The sequence below is a fragment of the Equus quagga genome, chromosome 19 (genome assembly GCF_021613505.1).
Source record: "Equus quagga isolate Etosha38 chromosome 19, UCLA_HA_Equagga_1.0, whole genome shotgun sequence".
Classification (NCBI taxonomy): Eukaryota; Metazoa; Chordata; class Mammalia; order Perissodactyla; family Equidae; genus Equus; species Equus quagga.
The window spans coordinates 6,659,200-6,674,845 of NC_060285.1; the positions used below are offsets into that span (position 1 = coordinate 6,659,200).

At 53.9% G+C, this 15,646-nt stretch overlaps 1 protein-coding gene across 3 annotated transcripts in view; it reads left to right on the forward strand.

The window, feature by feature from the left end:
- The window catches only part of SCUBE1 (signal peptide, CUB domain and EGF like domain containing 1), a 138,960-nt gene that overhangs the window by 110,966 nt on the left and 12,348 nt on the right, over window positions 1-15,646 (forward strand). For all 3 annotated transcript variants that reach the window (XM_046646855.1, XM_046646857.1, XM_046646856.1), the window contains 7 exons: window positions 5,959-6,078; window positions 6,425-6,529; window positions 7,484-7,600; window positions 8,405-8,542; window positions 10,069-10,272; window positions 12,145-12,306; window positions 13,687-13,854. In XM_046646855.1, coding sequence (XP_046502811.1) covers window positions 5,959-6,078; window positions 6,425-6,529; window positions 7,484-7,600; window positions 8,405-8,542; window positions 10,069-10,272; window positions 12,145-12,306; window positions 13,687-13,854 — 1,014 coding nt within the window. The remainder of the gene's footprint in view (window positions 1-5,958; window positions 6,079-6,424; window positions 6,530-7,483; window positions 7,601-8,404; window positions 8,543-10,068; window positions 10,273-12,144; window positions 12,307-13,686; window positions 13,855-15,646) is intronic.

The window sequence follows — 15,646 nt, forward strand, 5'->3', positions numbered from 1 at the left end:
TCCTTCACTTGAAATAGTCTGTTAGCCCCACAGAACAGTTAGCCGTGGTCCTGGGCTGGCGCTGATGAGCCAAGTTGCCATATCGGAGAAGGGATCAACCTCCGTGGAGCTATAGGGACATTGTCTGAGGGTGTTGCTGTGATAAACAGTCAGATACCATGCAAGACAACTGAAGCCACCTCTCCCAGCACAAGGGTACTGTCCTTCTTCTTTAAGTATTGTCTACAGGACATCCTAATTCATAAGCTTTGTGTAACCTACTTTATATCATTTTTCAATGTTGGCTTCCCTAGCAACAGCGTGGGAGAACCAGTATGAAGAATAGGATGGTGGCTATCCCTAGTAAGGCCTAGATCCAGGTGGGTGTTATTTGTAAGGGAAGCACGGTAGGGTGAATGGGAAGTGTGTAACCTTACAGGAATAAGGTGGGAAAACGTGACCAAAGAACAAAGAACAGAAGTGTGCAAAGGAGCGTGTGGGAGTCGGGTTGCAGACAGCTAGGATTTCTGCCAGTGGTCCGCGGCAAAGCTGTCTGCTTATGTGGTCGTCTGCCTGTTCAGAGAGGCTCGGGTAACAGTCAATTTCTGCACTCTGTCTGCTTCTGGAGTCTCTCAAGAACCTCGGTTGAAGACCTCTAAATGGTGACTTTACAGTAAGTTCTGAAAAGTTCATTTCTATTTTTCCAAAAGATTAGGGGTATTAAAGAAGTTGAATTCCTGAGTAGCTTATGAATAACTCTCACAGTAAAGTGTTCTACATATTACTAAATAAATCAGTTGGAATATCCCAAATAAGGAATACAAAACTCTAATGATATTTTAGCTCCCATGAGTGCTGTCATTTTTTTCGACAGGAGCCTGCTTCAGTTCATCCAGGAAGTAAGCATACTGTTACTAGTGCATATTTATAACCCATAAAATCCATTTGGAGGTGTGCAAAGCGTCCCATAGGGTCTGGTTCCAGTTCCTGTCCCCTCTGACGCTTTACCCAGGGTTCTCTTGGTTACAGATGAGCCATGAACTGGTTGTTTCCTCGGCTACCCTGGAAAAGTTTCTCACTGACGCCTCATATCACAGCCAGTTTGTCCCTCCCGGATGAGCTGTCTTGGGGAAGATGTTAGCAACGTCCACGTGAGGTGGTCTGGTGGTTCCAGGTGGTCGTCCAGGCTTCACCAGAGATCGTCCTTCTGGATCTTACAACTTGACTGCTCCCCTGACTCCTTTGCAAAATAGGAAGCCAAACATGGCGTGTCTGTGATAGAACCCTTGGGCCTCGCCCTGGATTTGTCCTCCTTTCTAGGGGAAGTCCTTGCCGGAGGGCTTAGTCAGAGCGGCCTGTTCAACGTGGCAATGTGGGAGACGGTTCCCCTGACTTCCAGCTCGTCTACCGTGGGCCTCTGGCTTTCGGTTATGGGCAGGCAACCGCTTTGTTTCCAAAGCATTCCAGGGTCAGATGCTACAGCGCTCCGTGTACATACTGACCCTTTTATCTTCAGCAATTGAACATGCCGTACAGAAGGCCACTAGTTTGGCCACTAGAGCCAATCTGAGTCCCTCGGGGCTTGATTCCAGCCTGGATAATTTTTGCATACCCAGCCTAGTAATGTCTCTCTTCCTTTTGTTTTTTGTTTTTTTTGCTTTTATTAACAGATTTATATATTTATTGAAATGTAATTCACATGCCATATAATTTACCCATTTAGTGTACAATTCAGTGGTTTTTCATATAATCACAGAGTTGTGCTGCAAAAATCAATTCTAGAGCATTTTCTTTACTCCCAAAAGAAACCCTGTGCCCACAGCAGTCACTCCCCATTTCTGCTCAAGCCCCCAGCCCTTGGCAACCATACTTTGCTTTTGTGTCTATGGATTCGCCTATCCTGGACATTTCATGTAAGTGGAATCATACAATCTGTGGCCTTTTGTGACTGGCTTATTTTATTTAGCGTAAGTTTCAAGGTTCACCCAAGTTGTAGCGTGTGTCAGTGCTTCATTCCTTTTTACTGCCAAATTATATTCCACTGTATATCCCATTGTGCTTGTCCATTCATCAATTGATGGACATTTGGGTTGTTTCCAGTTTGGAGCTATTATGAATAATGCTGCTGTAAACATTCATGTACAAGTTTCTGTGTGAACATACGTTTTCAGTTTTCCTGCATAGTCACCTACGGGTAGAATTGCTGGGTGATACGGTAACTGCATTTAACTTTCGAGAAACTGCCAGACTATTCTCCAAAGCAGCTGCATCATTTTACATTCCCATCAGCAGTGTGTGAGTTCCAATTTCTCCACTTCCTCACCAACACTTGTTTTATCTTTTTGAGTATAGTCATCTTAGTGGGTGTGAAGTGGTATCTTATTGTGGTTTTGGTTTGTATTTCCCTGATGGCTAATGACGTTGAGCATCTTTTCATATACTTATTGTCCATTTGTATATCTTCTTTGGGAAATACTCAGATCCTTTGCCAATTTTTTTTTTTAAAGATTTTATTTTTTCCTTTTTCTCCCCAAAGCCCCCTGGTACATAGTTATATATTCTTCGTTGTGGGTCCTTCTAGTTGTGGCATGTGGGACGCTGCCTCAGCGTGGTTTGATGAGCAGTGCCATGTCCACGCCCAGGATTCGAACCAACGAAACACTGGGCCGCCTGCAGCAGAGCACACGAACTTAACCACTCGGCCACGGGGCCAGCCCCTCCTTTGCGAATTTTTTAATTGGGTTATTTGTCTTTATTATTTGGTTGTAAGAGTTCTTTATATATTCTAGATACTTATTGGATATAGGATTTGCACAGATTTTCTCCCATTCTGTGAGTTCTCTTTTCACTTTCTCGATGGTGTCTTTTGAAGCACAAAAGTTTTTCATTTCCATAAAGTCGAATTCATCTGGTGTTTTCTTTCATTGCTTGTGTTTTGGGTGTCATTTCTAAGAAACCATTGCCTAAAGCAAGCTCCCAAAGATTTACACCTATTTTCTTCTAGGAGCTTTATAGTCTTGGCTCTTACATTTAGGTCTTTGATCCATTTTGGATTGATTTTTTATGTGCTGTGAGATAGGAGTGCAACTTCATTCTTTTGTGTATGGCGATCCACTTGTAATAGCATCATTTGTTGAAAAGACCATTCTTTTCCCCCATTGAATTATCTTGGCATCCTCTTGAAATCAATTGGCTGTAAATGTGAGGGTTTATTTCTGGACTCTCAGTTCTATTCCATTGGTGTATTTGTCTGTCCTTATGCCTATACCTCACTGTCTTGATTACTGTAGCTTTATAGTAAATTTTTAAATCATGCAGTGCAAATCTTCCAACTTTGTTTTTCATGTTCAAGATTTATCTGGCTATTCTTGAACTTCCCTTAAATTTCCACATGAATTTTAAGATATCTTTTATTTTTAAGATAAGTCCCATCAACAAACAATATTAAGTCAAGGTTTGGTATAGAGTCTAAAAGATCTATTCTGAATATGAACACTTTTGAAATACAGACACACAAAGATGACTTTCTCCCTCAGGAAGGGGTAGGAGAGTTACTCATCCGTAATGAGAAGCAGAAAGGAACCAGACACCATAATTAGTTCATTGACAAGCAGAAAAAGTACTGGGTGTTTTCAGTTCGCAATAGGGATCATACTGCATATGGTACCCTCAGAGTTAAAGGTGATTCTAGAACAAGATCTGAAGATGCTTCAACTGCTTTATCCATGGCTACAGTTGCTCTGGGGCAGGGAGGACAAGCCTTGGTCATGGTGCTTGCCATGTGGTTGAGTTTGTACCCTGAGAGCATGGCCTAACCTTGGCACGATCATTCCCAAAAAAAAGAAAAGTTCATGGCAACCTGGGAAGACTCAACCTCGACTCTTCCTGGCTCTGTTGCAGCTGTTCTGCTGGTGTGGAAGCTTCAGCCCAGGGATTCTGATTGTGCATCATACAGAATGTAGATATGTTAAGGCTCCTCAGCTGTAATTGAATCTGTGTAGGAGAATTTTCTGGGGCTTCTAAAAAGAACATCTTAGGTATATTTTAACTGGCAGTTCCATTTGCAGAGTAGACCCCTCCCCACCACACGTGTAGGGCTCTGACCCGGAGAAGGAAGGGTTGTCTCTGAAACAGTCCCAAAGGAGCAGATACAGGTTGGAACTTGGGAAAGAACTGCGGCCTGTTAGAAAGTCCCACCACTTGAGTGGTTTTAGTAGACTGAAGCCGATCAAGTCCTGTCCCCTCAAGCCTTCTACAACTTCATGTCCATTTTCAAATTTGCCTCTTACTATCTTCATTCACATTCTTCCACAGCTAGATATTTTTGCTTTAAGGCAAACATATGTTTTTTCCTTTTTTTCACTTACGATCAGTCAATTTGCCTTCCCTCTTGCTTCTCGGGCACCTTTGAACTTTTCTTTGAGGGCTCCGATGTTCTGCAGTGGTGGAATTAATGGTATATGTGGTGGGGTCAGGTTTCCCTGCTGTCCAAGCTGAGTAGGCGTGCCTGAGCTGTTCCCTGGGTGCAGCAGCAGTCCTGAGACGCCTGCGTCAGAGACCGGGGACTTAGTGCGACAGCACAGCAAGCAGCAGAGCGGCACGCTTGCGCCGGTGCCTCTCACCGACCCCAATCCCATCCATCCCGGCGGGTGCTGTGCAGGCAGGGGGTTTGCATCAGAGCCGAGGAACACCCGGCTCGGAACACTCGCCGCTTTAGAGTGGACGGAAGCCAGCCTGCTCTTTGTCTGGAGGGAGGGTTCCCTCATCCCCTAGAAGCTGCTCACTGCAAGCACTGCCCTGAGCGGTGGCCCGGGGAAAGAGCCAGCAGGGCACCCTCAGTGTCCCCAGCAAGGACGGGCGGGGCTGCTCAGGGTCGGCAGTTCACCTCTCCCAATGAGTGACCCCCATGCGAACAAGAAAGCTGCGTTGTTGTCCATCTAGTTATTGACAGTTCCCTTTAGGAATTCAGAAAAATTCAGGGAACCCTTGGGGGCTGCTGTCCCCCTTGGAAATTGGTGGATGGTTGTCCTCTTTCTTAACAGTGCGAACACTGGGTCTCCCGGTGGCCCTCATGGCTTGCATTGTCTGCAAGTGTTTTATTCATGTTTCTTGATTCTCTGGGAACAGAGGACTTTTGGTCTTGTATTTATTTGGGGGGATCAGATGTTTTATCTGGAGAGCCATAAGTTTGCTTTTATTTCTAGATTATTTACTTTCTAAAGACTCCTTGAAAATGTTCAGCCACATCTTGAAGATCATCCAAACTGGCAATTTCCCACTCCAACTTATTTTTTCAACTAAGTCCCCTATTTCAGCGCGTTCACTGGAGTAACTCCACCCTTGATGACAGACTCATTGCAATGCTTCCAGAGGCGTGTTCTTTTAAGCCAGTTGTCATTGACCAGTTAGACATCCATGAAACCAGCTCTGAAGATTACCAATGCTGTACACCTGTCAGGCTCTTCCTAGGAGTCTGGGAAATTTTTTAATCCTCAAAACATAGGTACACACAGGAGAAACTCTGACGAGCTCAATGTGGGACATCTTCAGGCACCTGGCGGATGTGTCGGAGGCTGCCCCACAGAGGTGTATCTAGTGACCCTGCCATGCGTAGAGGTCGGTCACTGCCCAGAAGCCCATGTCCATTTCAGCCGTTCCTTTCCCCAGATGGGTGTTGACACCTGCTCTGGAGAACTCAGCCCTGCCCTCGGGTCTGGGCGTGGGGTGTGCACCTTCTCACAGACAGCCTGGACTAGTGTCAGGGGAGGAGGGAGCAAGCCAGCTCCCTGGGCCCCGCATCCCCACATGTCCAAATGGATGTGGACCCAGCCATCTCCCAGCCCCTTCCACCAAGACGGTCTGGCCCCAGGACAGAGGTGTGGTGGGAGTCCCTGCTGGTCTGTGCTCAGGGGCCTTGCCAGCTCCAGAAGGCCTCCGCCCTGGCCTCCTCAAGCCCTCTCGTGTCTTCCTTCTCCTCAGAGACAGGCAAGTGCTTTTCTCGGGCCAAGGCCTCACCCCAGGCCCAGCTGTCCTGCAGCAAGGTGGGCAGTGTGGAGAGCTGCTTCCTTTCCTGCCCGGCCCACACACTCTTCATGCCAGGTAACCTGAGGCTGTCCCGAGATGGCCTGGTGGGCGGGGGGCTTCCTTCCCTGGGGTCCAGCCCCTGCTCCCTACTGTTCTCCAGGAGAGAGCCCCACCCAGGGGTGATCACTGAGTGATCCTGGGCAGCTGTCAGGTTCTCTGTGGACTGCAGTGTCCCTCTCAACAAGTGCAGTGGCTCATTCCTGCCCAGCCACTTACTCCATAGCCGTGTGGCAGAAATGAACTGACACAAGGGTCAGTCCTGACCTTCATCTAATTCATTGACCCCTCTGAGGCCCCTAGCCTCTGGGGGTGCTGGAAGGGAGGGGCACCCAGGCCCACTTCATCACTGGCCTCTCTGCAGACTCGGAAAACAGCTATAGCCTGAGCTGCGGTGTCCCAAGTCTCCAGGGCAAGACGCTACAGAAACGCAACAGCACCAGCTCCGGCGCCGGGCCCAGCTGCTCAGGTAGCCCCTGGCCTGTCCATGCCGCACGCACCTGGACAACCCTTGACTTTGCATCCAGCACCATGCTCGGGGGAGAGAGAGGGGTATGCCCAGGGAAAAGCTTCCTGCCTGGGGCCTGTGCAGCATGGCCCATTGTGCTGGGGAGAGAAGAGCAGGGCTGGGACCTAGAAGCAAGCAGGTTGCAGGCTGAGTCCAAGCTCAGGGGCAGTGGACCGTGGAAGGGCCCTTCTGGCTCTGAGGCTCAGGGCCACGGTTCCAGACGGTTCAGTGACCTTAAAGCGCTATGAGTCTATGAGTCTCAGACTCAGTTTCAGTGGAGTGAGCCATATCTGCTGCGGCCGTGAGGTTCTAAAAGCTCCCAGAGTCAGAGCTATCCTGGAAGACCCTGCCCCAGAAGTACCGGAGCATGGTCCCATGGGGACCGACTGGCCAGGTCCCGGTCAGCACCGAGCAGCCAGTTCTCCAGCCGGCAGGAGCAAGAGGCTGTGTCATCAGCGGCTTTTCCTGTTCGGGGTGCTGGATCCGGTGGTAGGGCTGCCTTGTGTATCACATGCGCGCATGTGTGCATGATCAGCAGGCACAACATGATTCTGAGCATCTGTGATCGTAGGGGTCTTTAGTTCAGGGGACTGTGATTTGCTTTCAAAGGAGTTAGTGGTTCTGGACATCCGTATTGTTTCAAAGCCCCTCCCCTTCCTTGCTTCCCTCTCTCTTCTGTTCTGCCCCCTTTCCCGAAAGCTCGAGCTGTGTGATCTGCCTTTGGTGATGGGTAGGAGGTGGAGGCCTTGCAGGGGGAGAAATGAGGCAGCGGAGGTTCCCCCACCCCCAGCTTCTGGGGGACTTGTCCCCCAAGAGTCCCCTTATACTCAGGAACTCCCTCTGCAGCCCCTGGCCACCACCGCCTCCCTGCCTACAGGAGAGGCCACCACTTGGGGGAATTTTGGCTTTCCCCAGGTGCCCCCGACACTCCCATCAGGCAGAAGGCCCGCTTCAAGATCCGAGATGCCAAATGCCACCTCCAGGCCCGCAGCCGGGAGCCAGCAAAGGAGGCCCTGAGGCAGCTGCTGCTGGGTGAGTGGGCTGCCCTGGTGCCAACCGACATGGGGAGGGGGGGGTCCCCGTGCCTGGGGACCAGGGTCCAGTGGGGCTGAGTTTCCAAGGGTAGGGCCTTTCTTTGTCCTCACCACCATGGTTCCTTAGCCCCACTCCTGGTTCACTGTAGACAGCGGTATTGTCCCTTGGGAAGAAGGCTAGGGATTGGGTGGAAAATTTGGGTCCCCCAGCATCCCTGGGGTCCATCATCCCTGCGTTGATGGGGGTTAAGTGAGCTCCTCCAGAGCAAGGGCTTTCTGCGTAGGCTGCTTGTGTCCAAATGGAGGGAACACAGGGCTCACTCAGCAGCTCTTTCTTAAATGAGGGTGGCCAAGAAGGATGTTCTGGGCTGGGGGAACAGTACCACAAAAGCGTGCTGAGAAGGGCCCACAGGAAAGCATCCCAGCTCGGTCTCCGTGAAGATTCCTGAGCACCTTAGGGTTCCGGTGCAAAGCTGACAAACCTCAGCACTCAGCAAGCCTAACCTGGGCCAAGTTGCCCTGAGCTGGGCTGCACAGCTTCCCTAAGGAATATGCACAAGGGGCCTCCATATGCAGCAGTGCGATGGTCTCAGAAGGGCTGGGTGCAGGGCCTGGCTCAGCCACCAACCCCTCATGAGATCTCAAGCCAGCCCTAGCCTTCTCCAGCCTCAGTTTCCTCATCTGCACCGTGGACCATTAGGCAAGGTGGGACCCTTGTTGACGGCAGTCTGTGATAGGGCTAGGTAGGACCCTGCTCCCTACCCTATGCCACCTTTGCCACAGTGGTCCCTTCCTTGTCCAGAAAACTGCCACGTGACCTTTGTGACCCTCAAGTGTGACTCCTCCAAGAAGAGGCGCCGTGGCCGAAAGTCCCCATCCAAGGAGGTGACTCACATCACAGCAGAGTTTGAGGTTGAGACAAAGATGGAAGAGGCTTCAGGTGGGTGAGGGGTTCCTTCATGGGCTGCTCAGGGCCTCAGGGAGGCCAGCAGACTGGGAAGGCTGGCGAGGGTCTGCCGGGCATGAAGCTGGGCTCCCACCCAAGCCCTGGCTACTGGAGGTAGAGTCTGGCCAGGCAAGTGGGCCAACTGGCAGGGATCAGTGTAGGTCCATAACACCACTGCCCATAGCCCAGGATGGAGCGGAGGCCCAGGGCAATGAGAGGAGCAGGGCTGGGGCCCCCCAGTGACAGGCACACAGCCTCACCCACCCCCCATGCCCTCGTTGGGGCCTGGAAGCGCTGACGCCTGCAGGTCCCCAGAACAGTCAAGCCAAGGACCTGTCTCTCCCAGGTTCCAGAGCGGGGCGTGTAATGCGGCATGTGTTTCATACCGGTGCTTTCCTCTTGGCTGTAAATGAGTGTTGAGTTGAGATCTGTCAGCAAATGTGTGCTGTATGTGCCCAGCCCTGGGCACTGTGGAAAGAGGGGATCAGACCATGGTCCCTGCACTAGTGACACTCCCAGCACTGGAAGGGCAGACATGCACACAAAGTACCCAGTGCCAAGGGGGACTCTGGATGGTGGGGGCATGAGAACAAACAGGGCACAGAGCTGAGGTCTCTCCCCAAGAGAGACACCCAGGAAGTCTTCCCAAAGGAGGTGCCATTTGAATCAGGACTTGAAATCAAAGTTCACCAAGTGGAAGAGGTTGCAGTGAGTGGCATTCTGGCAGAAGGAATAGAATAGGCAAAAACAGGGGCCGGCCCCGTGGCCGAGTGGTTAAGTTCTCACACTCTGCTTTGGCGGCCCAGGGTTTTGCCGCTTCGGATCCTGGGCGCAGACATGGCACTGCTCATCAGGCCACGCTAAGGTGATGTCCCACATAGCACAACCAGAAGGACCTACAACTATAGTATACAACTATGCACTGGGGGGCTTTGGGGAGGAGAAGAAGAAGAAGAAGAAAAGGTTGGCAGCAGATGTTAGTTCAGGTGCCAATCTTACAAAAACAAAAAAGAATAGACAAAAGCACAGAGGTCAGAGAGAGCAGGTTGTGTTCAGGAAGCAGTGAGGAGGGCAGCATGGCTAGAAAGAGTTCACAGTGAGGGTCACAGTGCTGGGGGTTAGCGCTGGCGAAGCAGGCAGGGCCCAGACCACAAGGGGCCTTGGATTCAAGGCCAGCGAGCTGGACATTATCCTAAGGACAGTGGCAGCCTCGAAGGGGTCTGAGTGGAGGGAGGAGCACCCATCAGCGAGTCGTGCCCTGGGGAGGTGATGTGTTGACAGCAGCAGAGGCCAGGTCTCTACTCAGATCTGCTGCAGGGCCTTGAGCAGGTCTTACCTCTCGGAACCTCAGTCTCCTCATCTGTCAGATGGACACAACAATGGTGCCTCGCCACAGGGCTGCTGCAAGAATGCGCTCCAGGCAGAGACTTGGCCCACCTCAGTGCCTGGCAGAGGGGAAGGCTCTGGGAAAAGGCCGCTCCCAGGGGGGTTTCCAGTTATGGTGTCTCCCACCCCTGCAGAGACCTGCCAAGCGGACTGCCTGCGGAAGCGAGCCGAGCAGAGCTTGCAGGCTGCCATCAAGACTCTGCGGAAGTCCATTAGCCGGCAGCATTTCTCCGTCCAGCTCGCCGGCACTGAGTACGAGGTGGCCCAGCGGCCAAGCAAGGCCCTGGAGGGCCAGGGGGCATGCGTCACAGGCCAGGTGCTACAGGATGGCAAATGCGGTGAGTCCCTGTCCACAGCCACTCAGATGTCTACTGCAAACTTACTGTGTCCTTTCCACCCGCAGCCTGGGGAAACAGCACATGAGGGAGACAGACCAGGAGGGGACAAAGAGGCATCGTATACTCATCATAGTGGCTGTCACTTAAAGAGCGCTCCCCTGGTGCCTGGCCCTGGGCAGGGCTCTCACTGGGTCAGCGTCTATACGTGTGACCCTGCCCACAGTCCTGAAGAGGGATGGGATAGGGAGAGCAGACCAGCAGGGCCACAGTGGAGGGGGCGTGAGGAGCACGGGGACCAGTCCATGTGGTTGGAGGAGGCCTCCCGGAGGAGGAGCAGAGCGAAGATACACGTGAGGCTGAGGGCCACCAGGGGTGCAGCGGCGCTGCAGGGACGCAGTGAGGCCAGGGCCACAGCGGGGGCTCAGGCAGGGCGGCCAGGCGGCATCCCAGCGAAGGCAGCTGGTCAGTGCCCGCTCTTCAGTGCCCCCATCAGCAGGCACAGGATTTTGACCCAGCGGGCCACCCGTTCCTCCACCTTATTCACCATTTTTCCTCTGCAACTGATTAGGATTTTCTGGGGTTGTATTCTGAGTTTACACCAACATCCTGCTCCTCATCAAACTTCACCCACCAGCCGTCGCGCTCACTGACAAGGGCTGCGCTAGTTTATTAGTCCGCATGTAGGAAAGCTCTCCCTTCCCCCTCACCTATGTGTGTATGTGTGCATGTACGTGTGTATCTGTGTATTTATATCAGTGTGGACTCATAGATTTCTCTTTTACTCTGAATTGTGATTCATTCCTAACACTATTCCATTCAGTGCTCAGACTGTCCCCAATTAGGCAGTGTACACCCCATCAGGCTGGCTTCTGTGTCCTTAGACGTGTCCCCTCACTTGTTGAGCATTCTCTTATTGTCTGGCACTAAAGATGTTTCAGACTCAACTTGTGCTTTCCCAGCCTCTGCCCCGGAATCAGCCACATCTCCAAGGAGCCCTGGTTCCTTTTAGAGGAGGGTGACACGTAGAAACCAAAAGCTGGGGTGCACATTGCCACTGGAGTATCATTGCGGCTGGGCCCTCCCATTGGACAGAACTAAAAAGTATAGATCTGCACACATATACCCACGTATGCACCTGTATTGTTTCTGTAGCTGCCTCATGGTTCTTTCTAACCTTCCCTCTCTCCATGTTTCTAAATAGCTTCTCCACTGAGACATTTGGCTCCATTTCTCCTTAACTCACTTTCTCAGTCAGTTTCCCTGTTTACTCATCACCTTGCTTATTTGCTCAGTGCAGCCAGCCACACTGACTTGCTCTTCAGCCCAGCGTCTCTGCACCATCCTCAGCAGCCAGGCCTTCCTGCCCATGCCTCTGTCACTCCCCCAACCCCACTGCACAGCCCTAGCTCATAAGGTGCCAACTCCACCACTTGGGGAAGGAATGGGGAGGGCGAGTGAGCTTGGTTTGGATGAAATGACTGTGGGATGTCCAGAGGCAGTTGATACATAGGCCGAGGGGTCAGGGCTGGAGAGCAGGATGGGGGGTGGAGAGAGAACAAAGGCTCCGATGGAGCCCTGGGACACAGACATTTATGAGAGGGCTGAGGGGGAGGGGTCTGTAGAGGACCCTGAGCAAGAGCAGCCAGGAAGGGGCACAAGACCAAGGTCAGGCCTCCAGGGTCCTCACCGATGGCTGCCACATGGCTCCTACCCCTGGCTCTTCTGGGATGAATCTGGGCCCCTCTGCTCCCTTTGAGCCACAGGGACGAGGGCTGTGCCCTATCTGGTAGGACAGAGCCTGGGCTTGAGGTGGACTGCCTGGCACAGCTCCCCACCTCTGCCACCAGCAATCTCTCCACTTTGCCCCGACAGTGGCCTGTGGGCCTGGGACCTACTTCAGCGGAGAGCCCGGCCAGTGTGTGCCATGCACAGCAGGGACCTACCAGGATGGGGACGGCCAGCTCAGCTGCACACCGTGCCCCAGCAATGACGGGCTTGGCCTGGCTGGTGCCCGCAACGTATCTGAATGTGGAGGCGAGTTTGGGCTCACCCTGGAAGGAGAGGCCGGGGCGGGGACGGGGGCGCCTCCTGTCTCCACTGAGGCTCCCAGAGCAAAGGCCCGGGTGCTTCGTGACACTTCATGAGGCTCTTTCTGTCCCCAGAGCCTGTCATGACTTCTATGCAGCTACACTTGCAAATGTGTTGCAGACCCACGGTACCCACGTGTCAGAGGGCACGGCAGTTAGCAAGCACTGGGCTGCACTCTGTACTTTAAAATTGCATCACGCAGTTTGGAAAAGACTTTACAGTTACAAACACTGATCATTTACAGGTCAGCTTTGGTTTATAATGGAGGTACGTGGTGCTCTGTCAAGTCCATTAGATTTTATGGAGCACTCCATCACCATCAGAATGCTCTATGGAGTGTGCCATGTGCTTGGCCAGGACCATGCTCTACACAAAGAACTTACACTTGCCCTATACGGGGTTTGGAAAGCCCTTGTTCAGTTTACCAAGCTCAATTTGGTTTGCAAAGAGCTTTTTCAGTTACTACCCGACTTAACCTCATCTGTGAGATGGGCTCAAACCCCACCCCCATCAGCCTCCATTGGCGGGCCACTGTGGGGATCACCCAAGAGAATGGGTGGGAAAGGTGTGCCTGCAGGGTGGGTGCATCGGATCCTTAGGGTGATGAAGACAGCTAGCCTTTTCTGAGGGACAGGAGACATCAGAGCCCAGCCCTGAGTCTCTGCAGGCTGGCCGGCAGCCCTCTGACCCAATACCCTCTCCAGGAGTGTGGTCTCTGCCCCTAGGGGGGATGGTGACTGTTAGGGAGCCCAGAGTGGCCGCTGGTGGGAGCAGAGGATTCTAGGATCAGAGCTGAGGGCACTCACTCAGCACCAGAACACCCTCTGCATCCTGACTTTCTGCTAGAATGTGTGGTCCCCTCCCTCTGTCCCAGCTGTGCCCTTGGGGACCTCACAAACCCCCTCCTCTGCTCTGGCCCAGCCCTGCAGATGGACAAGGCAGCATCAGCCTAGGGCTCAACGGCCCCAGTTCCTCATGTGCAGACTCAGTGTGCCTGCCCCCCAGGGAGAGCCCCTCTGAAATAAATGACCTCCCACCTCCACGTGTAGGGTCCACACTTCCCCAAAGAGCAACTTCTGTGTTCTTCAACCTGCAGCCCTACTTGTTGGTGGGAGAAGTAAGGCCAGGCCTGGCCAACGCCACACAGCCCGTGAGCCTCTAGCAGCATCCAGACTGGGGGCCAGGCCTCGGGCAGCCCAGGCCTCCTCCTCCAGGTCCCCCCCACCCCCAGCCTCGGTGCCTTGGTGCCTTTCCCGAGGGCTGAGAGCGGAGCATGGACCGAGGCAACCCCTCTGGCCAGCCTGAGCCATGACCTCTGACTTCCAGGCCAGTGCTCTGCAGGCTTTTTCTCCACCGACGGCTTCAGGCCCTGCCAGGCCTGCCCTGTGGGCACATACCAGCCCGAACCTGGGCGCACCGGCTGCTTCCCCTGCGGAGGGGGGTTGCTCACCAAGCACGAGGGCACTGCCTCCTTCGAAGACTGTGAGGCCAAAGGTGAGGACCCCTCCACTCACCCCATGGGGCGGGGCGGGGCTGCTCAGGGACCTTTTCCCTCAATCCTCTCATGCCCTGCCCTGGCAAACCTCCAGAGTCGAGGAGCCTGGAGCCTTCAGGTGGTGGACACTGGTGACCAGCACTGTTCCACACACTGGGACAGGGACAACACGGGGTCCAACACAAGCTGGCCCAAGGCTTCCAGATGAGAGGGCCAGGCGGGCGCAGTAGTTACAGTCTGGAGCTTTGAGCCCCAGAAGCAATAAGGGGAGCCGCCAGCTCCTCTGAGCACTGGGGCGGGCTTTGAGCTGACCCTAGAAGGAAGGTTGGCACGGGGAGGGGGAGTTTGTGAAGAAGTCGCGAGGCAGCAGGGGCAGTGGGGTGAGGTAGAGGCCTCACCTTAACTGAGACCCGCCCTTCAGCGCCTGCAGTCCAGCTTCCACTCTGCCCCAGGCCGCACTCTCCTCTGATGACCCTGCTTCCCCTTCCACAAGCTGCCTCTCAGCCATCAGCCTTTGGGGCAGCTCTCCCCACCTGCTGAACAGGCAGACTGCTCTGAATCCTCTGGTCTGAAAATGAAGACCCTAACTCTTGAGTCCCCCCTCCCCTCCAGCTCCCCTTTCCTGTTAACCTTGTAGAAAGAGTATCTGGGTTCCACTCTCTCCTGAATCCCACTAGCCAGTCAGACTGTCACCCCTACTGCTCCCAGCAGTTGCTTCCATCACAGCCACCTGTAGGATCCCTGCATTGCTGGAGCCCTAGTCACTTCTCAGTCCGTATCTCCCATGACAGTGGCCCCTTCAGCACCTGTCCTGGGCCCCCGCTCAGCATCCCCCACTCAGCCTCCCCCACTCCCTCACCCCAGTAGGATGTCCCAGGCTGGATGCACTCGCTCTTGAGTCTGGATAAACATCTGCTCAGTTTAAATAGTCTCTGTCTCCAGTCCAGCCTCTCCCCCAAACTCCACTTTGCACCCTCTCGCCAGGAGACAGCTCCACGTTGTGTCTCACAAGCACCTCCAACCCCACATGTCCAGAGTCCCCTCATCCTCTCCCCACAGTCTCCCCGCTCCGGTCCTCGGCAGCTCCATCCTGCCAGGTGCTCACAGGAACCTTGGAGTCGCCCTGAGTCCTCATTCCCTCCCCCCTCACATCCAGTCTGTCCACGGCCACTGCCAGCTCCATTTCTAAGCAGAGCCAGACTGTAGGGACTTCTTGCTGCCCCGCTGCTGCCCCTCTGATCCAGGCCACCACCACCACTCCAGGGTCACCCTGACCTTCCTGCCTGTCCACCTGTCCACCTCTGCCCCCCACCCCCAAAGCCCACTCCCAGGGAAGCAGCCTGGAACACGCAGCAGCTCCGGGTGGCCCTCCTCACTCAGAGGAAAGCCTAGTCCTCACTGTGGCCCCCAGGACCCCGTGAGCTCACCCACATGACCCCTGACCCCCCTCCGGCCAGCACCGCCTCGATCCCTCCACTCCGGCCACGCCTGGCACGTACACACACCCCACCTGAGGGCCTGTGCTTTACACTCCCTCCCCCGGATAGCCTCACAGCTAGCCCTGCACTGCTCAGTCTCCACTCAGAATCCCCTCAGTGCCGCCCTCCCTGGCTCCCTCTCGAGAACTCCACACCTGGCCTTAGAACGTTTCACTCCCCAGGCATCCCACCGAGCACACGAACTACGCCGCTTGGGGTGTAGTGTGAGTAGGAGGTCAGCCACAGGGGCAGGGACTTGTCCGGTTCGCACACTGCTCGGTCCCCTGTGGTCCACAGCACACTGTGCGCAGTT